General features: G+C 42.4%; 1 protein-coding gene and 1 pseudogene across 2 annotated transcripts in view; one reads left to right on the top strand and one right to left on the bottom strand.

Annotated features, from left to right (window-relative positions):
- Window positions 1-4,785: 4,785 nt before the first annotated feature.
- Window positions 4,786-16,048, top strand: part of LOC126455581 (uncharacterized) — a 130,239-nt gene continuing 118,976 nt past the window's right edge. For both annotated transcript variants that reach the window (XM_050091337.1, XM_050091336.1), the window contains exon 1: window positions 4,786-4,903. In XM_050091337.1, coding sequence (XP_049947294.1) covers window positions 4,835-4,903 — 69 coding nt within the window. In that variant the 5' untranslated portion in view covers window positions 4,786-4,834. The remainder of the gene's footprint in view (window positions 4,904-16,048) is intronic.
- Window positions 12,739-12,856, bottom strand: LOC126459067 (5S ribosomal RNA; annotated as a pseudogene).

Raw genomic sequence — 16,048 nt, 5'->3', positions numbered from 1 at the left:
CTCAAGAATCGGACGAACAAGCGTTTTGTAAGCTACTTCTCTCGTCGATGAGTCACATTTTCTTAGAATTCTTCCTATGAATCTCAACCTGGCGCCTGCTTTTCCCACTATTTGTTTTATGTGATCATTCCACTTCAGATCGCTCCGGATAGTAACTCCTAAGTATTTTACGGTCGTTACCGCTTCCAATGATTTACCACCTATGGCATAATCGTACTGGAATGGATTTCTGCCCCTATGTATGCGCATTATATTACATCTATCTACGTTTAGGGAAAGCTGCCAGCTGTCGCACCATGCATTAATCCTCTGCAGGTCCTCCTGGAGTACGTACGAGTCTTCTGATGTTGCTACTTTCTTGTAGACAACCGTGTCATCTGCAAATAGCCTCACGGAGCTACCGATGTTGTCAACTAAGTCATTTATGTATATTGTAAACAATAAAGGTCCTATCACGCTTCCCTGCGGTACTCCCGAAATTACCTCTACATCTGCAGATTTTGAACCGTTAAGAATGACATGTTGTGTTCTTTCTTCTAGGAAATCCTGAATCCAATCACAAACCTGGTCCGATATTCCGTAAGCTCGTATTTTTTTCACTAAACGTAAGTGCGGAACCGTATCAAATGCCTTCCTGAAGTCCAGCAATACGGCATCAATCTGCTCGCCAGTGTCTACGGCACTGTGAATTTCTTGGGCAAATAGGGCGAGCTGAGTTTCACATGATCTCTGTTTGCGGAATTCATGTTGGTTATGATGAAATGGTCGTACGGGAAAATCTCCACTTCATCGCTACCTGGAAGAAGCCGTGTCCCGTCGCTCGTGCGCCGTCTATAACACCACGTTCAAACTACTCAAATCTTAATAACCTGCTATTGTAGCAGCAGTAACCAATCTAACAACTGCGCCATGCACTTGTCTTATACAAGAGTTGCCGATCAGCAGCGCTGTATTCTGCCTGTTTTCATGTCTTGGTATTTGGATACGCAAGTCCATATGAGTTTTTTTGGCGCTTCTGTGTATATACGAGGACTATTCAGAAAGTAGAGACCGTTTCCGTCTGACGCCACTAGGCGCGCGTCGATATCGTGTGTGTTCGGGAGCTCAGTCGGCATCCATCCGTGACAGTGGGAACGTCTCTGCGCATTTGGTTTTTTCAATATTCGAATGTGAAATGTGCGCTGCAATCGAAAATCCCGCCAGTTGTGAGGTACGGTCTGTGATACGGTTTTAGTTGGCAAAAAACCCAAAACCTATAGAAATTTATCGTGAACTGTGCGAAATGTACTGAAACAACGTAATGAGTGAATGTTCCGTCCGGAAATGGTACATTCGGTTTAAAAATGGCAGAATCAGCGTTCATGATGAAGAGAAGAGTGGACGCCCGGGCATTGTGACTGCCGATCTTGTCGCTAAAGTTGATGAGACGATTCGTGAAAACCCTTGCTTCACAATAACGGCGCTTTCGCTTTCTTTTCCACACGTTTTACAGACTTTGTTGTTTGAAACTGTCACTCAAAAGCTAGGCTACAACAAATTTTGTGCACGTTGGGTGCCCATAATGCTTACAGAGCACCATAAAGAACAGCAAATGGAGACAACGTTGACATTTCTGGAGGCCTACCACAGATAGGGTGCTTCATTACTGGATAGAATCGTAACGGGTGACGAGACTTCGGTGAAACACGTCAATTTCGAGACAAAATTACAGTCCATGGAGTGGGGGCACACAAGGTCCCCCCAAAAACCAAGAAAATGTTTGCAAACCTTGTCAGCAAGGAAGTTGATGGCAACAGTGTTTTGGGATAGGCAAGATGTGCTTCTTATTGATTTTCTCGAACGGGGAGCAACCATAAATTCTGCCCGGTACTGTCAAACTTCGTACAGCCTTAGAAGAACAATTCAAAACAAACGCTCAGGAAAGCTGACGTCCAAAATTTTGTTTTGCACGACAATGCTCGGCCTCAAACGGCAAATCGCACCAAAGAACTCCTTAATTCATTCAAATGGGAAATTTTACCTCATTCGCCCTACAGCCCCGATCTTTCACCAAGCGACTTCCACTTGTTTTCCAACATGAAGAACTGGCTTGCAACGCAGCGCTTTGATAACGACGCAGAACTCCAGGCGGGCGTGACCCACTGCTGAAGTCTCAGACAGCAGAATTTTAAGACGAAGGTCTTTCAAAGCTTGTCCACCGCTATGATAAGTGCCTCAATGTGTTTGGTGACTATGTGGAAAAATAGTATGTCAGTCGCTCTTTCAGATGTATATAATAGAATGTATTTCTTGTACTTTTTTGTGCCAAGACCTTCCCTACTCTCTGAACAGCCTTCGTAGTTTCACTGGTGGCCTTGAGTAAATTTTGATTTACTCATGGCACTCATTTTGAAAAAGAACCATCAGGTTTTACAACGCGATTAGCCAAAATAGTACGACTGACAGCCTGTTAGTCCACCTTTGTAACGAAGCACAGCAGCGATTCTACTTGGCGTGGACTCGACCAGTCCTTGCTAGGTTTCCTATGGAATGTGGAGCCACATTTCTCTAACACATCGATCTAGCTCCAGCAGGCAAACTCCTTCCATCTACCGCATAAACCAGGGACTTACAACAGCCTCCAAAACAAATAGAAACCTAAGGACAAAAAACAATCCCACGCAACAGTGTCGGTTGTACCCAAGACAAACATTGATCTAAGGTTCACCCATAGAGATAGAAACAGACGATACAAACATAAAAAGGATCTACATAGATACAATGGAGACATTTCGTTATGTTGTTTTAGCTTTTTGGTGGTGTATTAATTATTTACTTGTATTTACACTACTGGTCATTAAAATTGATACACCACGAAGATGACGTGCTACAGACGCGAAATTTAACCGACAGGAAGAAGATGCTGAGATATGCAAGTGATTAGCTTTTCAGAGCATTCACACAAGGTTGGCGCCGGTGCTGACACCTACAACGTGCTGACATGAGGAAAGTTTCCAACCGATTTCTCAGACACAAATAGCAGTTGATAGGCGTTGCCTGGTGAAACGTTGTTGTGATTCCTCGTGTAAGGAGGAGAAATGCGTACCATCACGTTTCCGACTTTGATAAACGTCGGATTGTAGCCTATCGCGTTGCGGTTTATCGTATCGCGACATTGCTGCTCGCGTTGGTCGAGACCCAATGACTGTTAACAGAATATGGAATCGGTGGGTTCAGGAGGGTAATATGGAACGCCGTGCTGGATCCCAACGGCCTCGTATCACTAGCAGTCGAGATGACAGCAATCTCATCCGCATGGCTGGAACGGATCGTGCAGCCACTTTTCGATCCCTGAGTCAACAGATGGGGGCGTTTGCAAGACAACAACCATTTGCACGAACAGTTCGACGACGTTTGCAGCAGCATCGACTATCAGCTCGGAGACCATGGCTGCGGTTACCCTTGACGCTGCATCACAGACAGGAGCGCCTGCGATGGTGTACTCAACGACGAACCTGGGTGCACGAATGGTAAAACGTCATTTTTTCGGATGAATCCAGGTTCTGTTTACAGCATCATGATGGTCGCATCCGTGTTTGGCGACATCGCGGTGAACGCACATCGGAAGCGTGTATTCGTCATCGCCAGACTGGCGTATCACCCGGCGTGATGGTATGGGGTGGCATTGGTTACACGTCTCGGTCACCTCTTGTTCGCATTGACGCACTTTGAACAGTGGACGTTACATTTAAGATGTGTTACGACCCTTGGATCTACCCTTCATTCGATCCCTGTGAAACCCTACATTTCAGCAGAATAATGCACGACCGCATGTTGCAGGTCCTGTACGGGCCTTTCTGGATACAGAAAATGTTCGACTGCTGCCCTGGCCAGCACATTCTCCAGTACCTGTACACACCATCCATGCTCTGGCGTATCAAGGCCGTTATTACGGCGAGAGGTGGTTGTTCTGGGTACTGATTTCTCAGGATCTATGCACCCAAATTGCTTGAAAATGTAATGACATGTAAGTTCTAGTATAATATATTTGTCCAATGAATACCCATTTATCACCTGCATTTCTTCTTGGTGTAGCAATTTTAATGCCCAGTAGTGTATATTTTTCCATTTTTTATATCCATAAGGGAAGTACAGGTAAGAATGTAAATTGAAGGTGGAGGGTGGGGAGGCAGGAAAGGAAAGGGAAGGGATTACCGATGTCAGCAGCATGGAGACTTCACGCGGAATCGGCGGCGACGAGTGAAAAGGTGTACCGGATCGGTATTCGAACCCGGGATCTCCTGCTTACTAGGCAGGTGCGTTAACATGTCCGAAAGAATGGACACCACGCGATCATATGAATGAAATAAGAATGGTACAATGTAGATGCAGTAGATAAAAATAGGTAAATATAACTTGAATTATAAATCAAATTGCAAGGGAGAGGATAAGGCGGGGCAGCAGAAGCCTCGACTGTGGCACCACGTATACAGTGGACGCCATCCAATGAAACCTCCAGTCACGAAATGATAACGCTATAAAAGTAATGTCGTTGGTAACATGTCACTAAAGCGGTGTATCACGACATGGTTGCTACTAAAAAACGTTTTTCTAATGAACATTACGATTTTTGCAGCAAGCGGCCAAAAGAGACAAGTGCAGCTACTGAAGGCCATTATAGTCACGCGAACGAAAAAAAGTCACAAAAGGACAACGATTTACGCTGTTGCGTTGCCCGTGACTTCCGGATGTACGGCCAATATCTACAGCTGACATCTAAAATAAATTAAGGCCCTTTACCAAGTGTGAAGCTCCTGTTCCGCCGGCCAAATCAGCTCGCATTGAGCCCCGAGCAATGCTGGCGCTCGCATCCAGCCTGATCCTCTGTTACGCCACGGTCACCGTCGCCAATCTTCTCTTTCACGTGAGTCACGTACATCTACATCTACATCTACATCGATACTCTGCAAATCACATTTAAGGGCCTGGCAGAGGTTTCATCGAACCACCTTCACAATTCTTTATTATTCCAATCTCGTATAGCGCGCGGAAAGAACGAACACCTATATCTTTCCGTGCAAGCTCTGATTTCCCTTATTTTATCGTGGTGATAGTTTCTCCCTATGTAGGTCGGTGTCAACAAAACATTTTCGCATTCGAAGGAGAAAGTTGGTGATTGGAATTTCGTGAGAAGATTCCGTCTCAACGAAAAACGCCTTTCTTTTAATGATGTCCAGCCCAAAGCCTGTATCACTTCTGTGACACTCTCTCCCATATTTCGCGATGATACGAAATGCGCTGCCCTTCTTTGAACTTTTTCTATGTTCTCCGTCAGTCCTATGTGGTAAGGATCCCACACCGCGCGGTAGCATTCTAAAAGAGGACGGACAAGCGTAGTGTAGGCAGTCTCCTTAGTAGACCTGCTACATTTTCTAAGTGTCCCGTTAAAAAAACGCAGACGTTGGTTTGCATTCCCCACAACATTTCCTATGTGTTCCTTCCAATTTAAGTTGTTTGTAATTGTAATACCTAGGTATTTAGATGATTTTACGGCCTTTAGATTAGACTGATATATCGTGTAACCGAAGGTTAACGGATTCCTTTTAGCACTCATGTGGATGACCTCACACTTTTCGTTTTTAGGGTCAACTGCCAATTTTCGCACCATTCAGATATCTTTCCTAAATGGTTTTGCAATTTGTTTTGATCTTCTAATGAATTTATTAGTCGATAAACGACAGCGTCATCTGCAAACAACTTAAGACGGTTGCTCAGATTGTCTCCCAAATCGTGTATATAGATAAGGAAAAGCAAAGGGCCCGTAACACTACCTTGGGGAACGCCAGAAATCACTTCTGTTTTACTCAATGACTTTCCGTCAATTACTACGAACTGTGACCTTTCTGACGGGAAATCACAAATCCAGTTACATAACTGAGACTATGTACCATAAGACGGAAATTTCACTACACGCCGCTTGTATGGTACAGTGTCAAAAACCTTCCGGAAATCCAGAAATACGGAATCGATCTGAAATCCCTTATCAGTATCACTCAATACTTCATGTGAATAAAGAGCTAGTTGTGGTTCACAAGAACGATGTTTTCTAAAGCCATGTTGACTGTGTGTCAGTAGCAGTTTTCTTCGAGGTAATTCATAATGTTCGAACACAATATATGTTCCAAAATCCCGCTGCATATCGACATTAATGATATCGACGTTAATGATATGGGCCTGTAATTAAGTGGATTCATCCTACTATCGTTCTTGAATATTGGTGTGACTTGTGAAACTTTCCAGTCTTTGGTTACGGATGTTTCATAGAGCGAACGGTTGTATATGATTGTTAAGTATGGAGCGAATGCATCAGCATACTCCGAAAGGAACGTAATTGGTATACAGTCTGAAGCAGAAGACTTGCTTTTATTAACTGATTTAAGTTGCTTCACTACTCCGAGGATATTTACTTCTACGTTACACATGTTGGCACCTGTTCTCGATTCGAATTCTGGAATATTTACTTCGTCTTCTTTTGTGAAGGCATTTCGAAAGGCTGTGTTTGGTAACTTTGCTTTGGCAGCACTGTCTTCGATAGTATCTCCATTGCTATCACGCAGAGAAGGCATTGATTGTTTCTTGCCACTAACATACTTCACATACGACCAGAATCTCTTTGAATTTTCTGCTAGGTTTAGGGACAAAGTTTCGTTGTGGAAACTGTTATAGGCACCTCGCATTGAAGTCCGCGCTAAATTTCGAGCTTCTGTAAAAGATCGCCAATCTTGGGGATTTTGCGTCTGTTTAAATTTGGCATGTTTGTTTCGTTGTTTCTGCAACAGTGTTCTAACCCGTTTTGTATATCAAGGAGGATCAGTTCCGTCGTTTGTTAATTTATTTGGTATAAATCTCTCAACTGCTGCCGATACTATTTCTTTGAATGCAAGCGACATCTGGTCTACACTTATATTATTAATTTGGAATGAGTGTAGATTGTCTCTCAGGAAGGCGTCAAGTGAATTTTTATCATATTTTTTGAATAGGTATATTTTTCGTTTATTTTTGGAGGATTTGGAGATTACAATATTCAGTCTCGCTACGACAACCCTGTGTTCACTAATCGGTTTTGATGCTTGGGCTTCAAGTTCAAAGTCACACATACGCTGTCTCCAGATCATGACATCGACAGACACAGTAGTGTAGTGTCAGCACCCATGTTTGTATCAGTGCTCACAACGACTGCCATCGTAACGAGAATAGTCCGGTTGTTTATTTGTTCGGAGCTCAAGAAGGCCGTAGTCTGTGACAGAAGACTGGAAGCAAGGTAGTTGATTATGCGAAGCGTTTGGTAAGTAACAGTACACACTTCAGGCCGTTGGGCCTAGGACTAACCACAGAACAAACATTTAAATAAGCACTTCTATTAAGAGATAATGGCAGTTTTAATGACGTTGAAATGTGAGACGAAATTTTTATGAATTGGGGAGCTTGTTGACGTCAGTTCAAGAAGTAACCTTTATTTGATAATATTATGATGCAGCCCCACCAAGTCATATCTACTGTTCACAGATAAGCACATTACGAAGGAAATGAACTGTCGACCCATCACGTGAGATAAGATCCACCGTCAGTTTTGACAATGGAAAAATGTCTGATAGTTCTGGGTCTTGCGGCGATGCTCACAGCTTCTATATTTTTGTTATGAACACACTGAGGTAGATGCTATATTGTTAGTGATGACATCACTAGTTTGATGTACAGCCGTGATTCGAGTAGTATGCTCCTGATAATCAACGTCAACCTGTAGGACTTTTCTTTTGTAACCATGCGAAGTGCTTGGGTCTTGCCCCGCCAGTAAACAGTGCACCTGATCCGACAATAGGGCTACGCACACGTTTCACAATGATTGATAACCCGCCAGGACTGCCGGTAACAGAAAGGCAGCCAGCACAGAGTCTGGATTGGTGAAGGGCGTTATCACCGACGGTTTCCAATAACACGAAGGAGTGTCATACTTCGGACTATGGGTAACTAGACGTTCTTAAAATATTCAGAGCTATAGGAATAGTCTTCAGTGTGGTGCTATTTTAATAACTAGCCCTCTTTTCGGGCTCTGATCACTATGGGACTTAACATCTGAGGTCATCAGTCCCCTAGAACTTAGAACTACTTAAACCTTCTCGAAGAGAAGCCCCTGCTTTCCTTCTGTCGATTGGGCTTAACGTGTAGTCGCTTTTAACTCCTTTTTTGTCTTAGTATTCTACGGTTCTGACATGGGCGCGTATGATCTTAGATGATTTTGCGCCCTAAAACAAAACAAAGCAAAACAAACAAAACCTGTCACGTATTGCGTGAAAAGAGAAGCGAAGTTATAAGGCTTGGTCAACAATAAAGTTATCCATATAAACACAGCCATATAAACACAGCCATAAGTGAAACTTCCTGGCAGATTAAAACTGTGTGCCGGACCGAGACTCGAACTCGGGACCTTTGCCTTTGGCGGGCAAGTGCTCAACCAACTGAGCTACCCCTGTCCTCACAACTGTACTTCCGCCAGTACCTCGTCTCCTACTTTCCAAACTTCAGGTTCTCAGGAGAGCTTCTGTGAAGTTTGGAAAGTAGGAGACGAGGTACTGGCGGAAGTAAAGCGGTGAGGAGGGGGCGTTGGTCGTGCTTGGGTAGCTCAGTTGGTAGAGCAGTTGCCCGCGAAAGGCAAAGGTCCCGAGTTCGAGTCTCAGTCCGGCACACAGTTTTAATCTATCAGGAAGTTTCATATCAGCGCACACTCCGCTGCAGAGTGAAAATCTCATTCTGGACACAGCCGTAAGTGTTAGTCAACAGCAAAAATGATCCAACCTTATGGCTATGTCGTTGCATCTATATGGATAATTTTATTGTTTACTAAGTCTTGTGACTTAGTTTCTCTTTTCATGCAATATGTGACACGCGTTATTGCTTGAGGCAGGCAGCTTTATATCTGTCGGAACCTAGGTAAAGGTTTTAGTAAATTTTGACGTGCAGCTAGTTGGATGTATGACCTCCACTGTATCCTCAGTTCTACAGTTGCTGTCTGCTGCCATGCTTAAAATTTCAGAGTTTCAAACATATTTAAAGGAAAGTAGTTCAAATTAGTAACGAAGTCATGGAACCAGCTGTTGGTGTTTTTTCTATTTTTAACAATTAAAGGTAACGGCTGGACGACAGTAAAGTGCTGTGATAAACTAAATGCGTTTTTCGGAGGTAAGCTTCCTATGTAATGAATTATACAGATACTGGCTACGTTTATTTGGATCACCGATTTCGGCCTTTCGTACAGATCATCCTCAGATCCAGCGTCTAGTGAAAGAAGAGAAACGGATACAATAGTACACTGCTCATAGTAAGCTGACATGAAAAATTCAGAGGCTGTATACAAATGAATAAAAATTTGAAAAAAGGTCATATGTTTTATGAAATGGTTTGTCTAAAAGTTGGAAATAAAACAGATAGAGGAACATCTGACGCGCCTTTGAATGATGTTCCAAACTATGTACAACACCTGAGATGCTAACACGTTAGTGGCGTAGGGAGAGTACTAACTGAAATTCCACTGCACAAGTATATTCTATTACTCTTTAGAGTTATAAGATTCCAAGTTAAACATCGAACTTTAAATTCTTAGTATGCATCTTATTTGCTGAACACGGGTTCGAGCGTCGGTCAAAGGCGCGTCAAATGTTTCTCTACTATATTTTATTCCTTTGTTTTAGACAAATCATTTCGCAAAACATGTGACCGTTTTTTATTTTCAACTTTTGTTCAGGAAGCATGTAATGCAATAAATTTAAATACGGATTGGTGTTCTATTATTATTAAGAGTTGTAGCTCACGAGAAAGCAGAGAAGTTTCAATTTTTGGTGTGGTTTGATATTTTTTGACATTTGTTCTACACAGCTAGCAGCAGCTGTTCGTGAAATATTTCAGTTATCCCTCAGATCATTTACAATTTTTTAATTCTCCTGATTACTTTCAAGCAATTAAATCTCCTTTTGAAAAACTGGACCTCACAACAATTTGATATCTTATATTTACCATTTACGACTCTTCCTTTGGCTATGAAAATTCGGACAAAAGTCGATTATGTAATTTCTAGCGAGTCCTGTTTCCGATGCGCTCAAACATTTGAACAAAAATAAAAGTAAAACCTAATGATGGAAATGCCGTGTGGCTAGGGCCTCCTGCCCGGTAGGCCGTTCGCCTGGTGCAAGTCTTCCGAGTTGACGCCACTTCGGCGACTTGCGGGTCGATGGGGATGAAATGATGATGGTAAGGACAACACAACACCCAGTCCTTGAGCGGAGAAAACCTCCGACCCAGCCGGGAATGGAACCCTGGACGTTAGGCATGACATTCCGTCGCGCTGACCACATTTTTGGGGGTTGATCTCATTTTGTTCCTTATTGTTCGTTCTATTTGTTCGGGGCGGACGTCCCACGACGCTTGTTGAAGTTCCTCGTGGGTACATTAACTCAGTTTTTTTATTACAGAGGGCATCTAACCCTCTGACCGAACACGCTGAGCTACCGTGCCGGCTACCATTCAGCTACCAGGCGCGGATACCTGATGATGCAATCAAACCTAATTATTGGGAAGCGAATCGGGATGAAGATTCATTTAAAACTCAGCTTTGTACTATCATAATACTTTCTGATTTTTTATTAGATACTGGGTCTGAGGATAGCCCGTAACAAAGGTCGAAACTGCTAATCCAAATAACCATAAACAGTGACCCAGATTGTGTTCGTTCTTTTTAGGGTTCCGTGCCTGAATCGTAATACTTTCTGATTTTTTATTAGATACTGGGTCTGAGGATAGCCCGTAACAAAGGTCGAAACTGCTAATCCAAATAACCATAAACAGTGACCCAGATTGTGTCCGTTCTTTTTAGGGTTCCGTGCCTGAATCGTAATACTTTCTGATTTTTTATTAGATACTGGGTCTGAGGATAGCCCGTAACAAAGGTCGAAACTGCTAATCCAAATAACCATAAACAGTGACCCAGATTGTGTTCGTTCTTTTTAGGGTTCCGTGCCTGAATCGATGGAAACGGAACCCGTATAGGATCGCTTTGTTGCCCGTTTGTCTTGTCTATCTGTCTGCCTATCTGACTGTTAAAAACCGTTTTTTCAGGAGCGGGTTGACGTATCAAGCTGTAATTTATGTCATGCACTAAGGCCTATGGTCCCTTGGCGCTGTAAAAACTCGAGGCTTATAAGTCAATGCAATCCAAAGAAACGGCCATTTATGTCACATATTTTAATACTCGCACACTCACCCATGAAAACCTATAGGGTATTTCCGCCGACCTACAATCATCATATTTGGCAAGAAGCAAAGTTTCACAGTACAACCTACGGAGAAAGTCCGAAAACTGTAAATATGTTGTTATATAACAGGAAAAAAATCTTTTTGTCATTTGTGATCAGACTGTCTACTCGTCCGTCTGTTAAGACCCCTTTTTGTCAGCGACGGACAGAAGTACCAAGTTGAAATTTATATCACATATTAAGGTCTATAGTCCTTTGCTGGTATAACAAACGTTAGCTTCTAAGTCAATGCAATCGAAAAGTACCGCCATTTATGTCGCATGTTTTCACACTCGCAAACTCACTCATCCAAAAGTATAAGGTACTTCCTATTGATCTACAATGATGAAGTTTGGCAAGAAATAAAATTTTATAATACAAATAAAACAAAAAAGCTCTAAATCGTTAATTTGTAATTATATCGGACGAAAAAATTTTTCTGTTGTCATTCCTTGTCCGATGTCAAACTTGAAATTAAAAGCAGCCGTAGTTCTGCATTCAAGCTGACTGGGCCGCGATGGTAAAAGACGAACAAATGATTCTATTGCTCATATGACGCGATTTGGAATTTATCAATCATCAGATATCCAGGAGCGATTACTGCGAGTAGATATGGCATTGCATGTTGTTTGTGAAACATTCGCAGGTGCCGGCCGACGTGGCCGAGCGGTTCTAGGCGCTACAGTCTGGAACTGCGCGACCGCTACGGTCGCAGGTTCGAATCCTGCCTCGGGCATGGATGTGTGTGATGTCCTTAGGTTGGTTAGGTTTAAGTAGTTCTAAGTTCTAGGGGAGTAATGACCTCAAAAGTTAAGTCCCGTAGTGCTCAGAGCCATACGAACCATTTTCAAAAACGGGATTTGTTTCAATTGTTTCATAGTCACATAGTGACAATTGTGCAGCATTCAGAATAAGTTGCGCGGCCTGCCGTAATAGAGTGTAACTTACGTTTTTGAAGTCCTGCACTGTATTAATAAAAAGCTAGCATAGTTTGCTTGTTTTCATTCCATAACGTCATATGGGATAACTTTAAGGCAAGCTGAAGTTTTCCGAAAAAAAGTGTGTAATACGAAATATTTGTGGTGTGAACTCGAGAATATCCAGCGGAGGCCTCTTCAAAGAAATTGAGGTATTGACTACTGATTCCTTCTGCAAAGAAACAGAGGTAGTGACGACAGTTTTCCAGTATATTTATTAAAAAACTAGAAAATTCCTCGCGAACAGGCCATGAGAGCCCAACGGTACCGACCGGCCGCCGTGTCATCCTCAGACCACGGCGTCACTGGATGCAGATATGGAGGGGCATGTGGTCAACACACCGCTCTCACGGCCGTATGTCAGTTTCCGAGACCGGAGCCGCTACTTCTCAGTCAAGTAGCTCCTCAATTTGCCTCACAAGGGCTGGGTGCACCCCGCTTGCCAACAGCGCTCGGCAGACCGGATGGTCACCCATCCAAGTGCTAGTCCAGCCTGACTGCGCTTAACTTCGGAGATCGGACGGGAACCGGTGTTACCACTGCGGCAAGGCCGTTGGCAGTATATTTATACCTTAATCAAATTTGTCGTACATAATGTATAACGTTTTCAAACCACTGGCTCGGTTTATGGAATCATTAATAAAAATATGACCAATCGTTACAGTGATTCAAAGTTACTTCCATTGTTCAAACCACAATTTTTTCTGTAATTTGCCATCAGCCGTAAGACATTCAACCGCTGTTTAAATTTAAGTCAAAAAAATGGCTCAAATGGCTCTGAGCACTATGGGACCCAACTGCTGTGGTCATCAGTCCCCTAGAACTTAGAACTACTTAAACCTAACTAAGCTAAGGACATCACATACACCCATGCCCGAGGCAGGATTCGAACCTGCGACCGTAGCAACAGCGCGGCTCCGGACTGGAGCGCCTAGCACCGCACGGCCACCGTGGCCGGCAAATTTAAGTTAAGAATAGCCTAAAGAGTGTATTTGTGGCCAACTGCTTTTACTCCAAATAAATATGTTTGTAGATCCGACTGATGTCGGTATATTAACAATAACGTCGAATAGCGAGAGTGTTACGTAAAACCTGACTTCTGCAAATCTTCAGCGCATTAAATAAGTATTGTAAATTTATTTTCTCTTTGGTGCTGAGTGGCTACAATAATCTAAGAAATATCATATGCACTTAAGTGAACTGCACACTTACGTATTGTGTGAAAACTTTCTTACACATGTGAACACCGCCTATGTTGGCTGTTAACGTGCAATAACCACTCACAGACAGCAGATGGTAGCAATGGCAGTGAAGGATATACTGGGTGAATCATCCAAAACTTGCACTGCAGGTGTTTTGGAAATGGAAAGTGTTGTTGATGCACGGTTTTCACAGACTGGATTGATAGTCGAGGGCTCGTGTTATTAGCCAATCAACAGGTTGTAATAAAGTTTATGAAGTGTATTTTTTTGTGCAGACAAACACTTTTTCAAATAGAACGATGTCTATTGACATTAACGATAAAATAAGGGTAAATTCAAATGTCAGCAGTGTTTGTTGCAGGACTCTAGTGCGAGTCTTTTACTAGACACCGTATTGCCCAAAGTTTCCGCACCGACACATGTTTGTGCCATTCAATCTGAGTAGTCGCTAGGCTATGTTTGCTTACAGCGTGTTCGTATATTCCTCAAGTGCATTGCGACTTGCTAATTAGTTTGTGTGACAGTCCAAGCAGTAGGTTGTGAATCGACGACAGAATTTACCAATGTAGAAAAAGCCGACATGCTCGTGGTGCATGGAGAGTGTATCTTTCCATCAAGAGCTACGTGCAAACTATTATGAGAATCGTTTAGCTTCTGTACATGGGCATTACGACAAAATACTTCAGAAGCATCATGTATCTCCTTAGTGACGAAGCCACATTTACCAATCATTGCCTGGTAAACGGTCGAAACGTACACTGTTGATCTGTTGACAAACCCCGTTGGCTTCGTCAAGTGGAACGTCAGCGTCCATGAAGTGTAAACGTGTGGTGTGTGTTAGTGAACCATCAGCTCATAGGCCAGTTTTTCATGGACGGAGCACTGAACGCTGTCAGATATCGCAGCCTTCTAACAGACTATCTTAGGGTTACCAGACGTCCGCATTTACGCGGACATGTCCTCATTTTCGACGTGAAATGTAGCGTCCGCATACATTTTTGCGATTTCTGTTGACGTCTGCATTTTTTGGTTTTGGGAATGAAGATCTTTTGATTTTTGTTTTCATCTCGTATCGTCAACAATTTATGTACTTTTTACTACGGTCGTTGAATTGCATCATTTGTTATTAGCTTAAATTCGGTCTGTTACATTCACAAAATCGAAAAAATTATGTATCTTTTACCTTCGAGATAGCTGCTTCGACCATGGGTAGTATCTATGGTCAAAGCATAGCTGTGATTGTCAAATGGTTCAAATGGCTCTGAGCACCATGGGACTCAACTGCTGAGGTCATTAGTCGCTGTGATTGTCAACGTGCTCTTTATTGTTGTGTGACACACGTGTTTTAGCGAACTTGTTGATCATCCAGCTGCATCTTTACTTTCCGTATTCAGCTTACTCGGCAAGTTTCGTGAATTTCAAAATATAGCTTATGGCACAGAATTATAGTTAAGTTTTGTAAGTGAAGAATTTTTCATGGTTTAGCTGAACAATACGTATTGATCATTCTTTGTTTAACTTTTGTTTAAGATAATTTCTCATCATGCCAAAGAGGAAGTGTGTATTTACGGATAAACTCCGAGAAAAATATCCGAGCTTTCGTCCTGGAAGAGTTCAATGGGAAGCAGAATGTATGGTTTGTTGCCCAGGCACCTATGTATCTATAGGAAATCACGGCACCAGCGATCTAGAAGTGTACATGAAAACAGAAAAAACATATGAAGTGTGTTAGAGGTTCAAGTTCATCAGGTAAAGTGAGTAATTTTTTTTACAAAACCCTGTGCTGAACTGGACACCAAAGTAAGTGCTGCTGAAGAAACTCATGCATACCATACTGTGTTTCACCACAGCAGTTACAAATCTATGGACTGTACCAGCGGACTGTTGAGAGAAATTTTCCATGACTCGTCCATATCATCAAAAATCTCGCGTGGACGTACCAAAACTGAAGCAATAGTGAATTCAGTCCTAGCACCTCATTCACTAGAATGCATCATGAAAGATCTGGAGTGCATTCCTTTTGTTGGTGTCTCGACAGATGCTAGCAACCATGGGAATATTAAAATGATCCCCATTATAGTTCATTACTTTGATCACAGGAATGGAGGACTGCAAATTAAACTTCTAAATATTGAAAGTAGACCAAATGAAGCTGCAGAAACTATTTCAACATATATCACTGATACGCTTAACAAGTTTAAAATTAAGGACAAATGTGTGGCGTTTGGTGCTGATAATTGCAACACAATGTTTGGTGGCATTAAAAGAGGTGATGGAAATAATGTATTTGTTAATCTAAAGAGGGTACTTAACAAGGTAATGGTTGGAGGGGGATGTCCTGCTCATGTTCTTAATAACTACATTCAGCAAGGAACTGACCTCTTTGAAATTGACTTACGAGGATTAGTAATGAAAATATATAATCATTTTTCGATATACACTGTCCATGTAGAGTCACTAAAGAAATTTTGTAATTTTTTCAAAATAGAGTACCAACAACTTCTCAGCCATAGCAAGACTCGATGGCTGTCACTATTTCCAGCCATTC

Source organism: Schistocerca serialis, chromosome 2, assembly GCF_023864345.2.
Source record: "Schistocerca serialis cubense isolate TAMUIC-IGC-003099 chromosome 2, iqSchSeri2.2, whole genome shotgun sequence".
Classification (NCBI taxonomy): domain Eukaryota; kingdom Metazoa; phylum Arthropoda; class Insecta; order Orthoptera; family Acrididae; genus Schistocerca; species Schistocerca serialis.
This window is presented reverse-complemented; position numbering and strand designations above follow the sequence as displayed.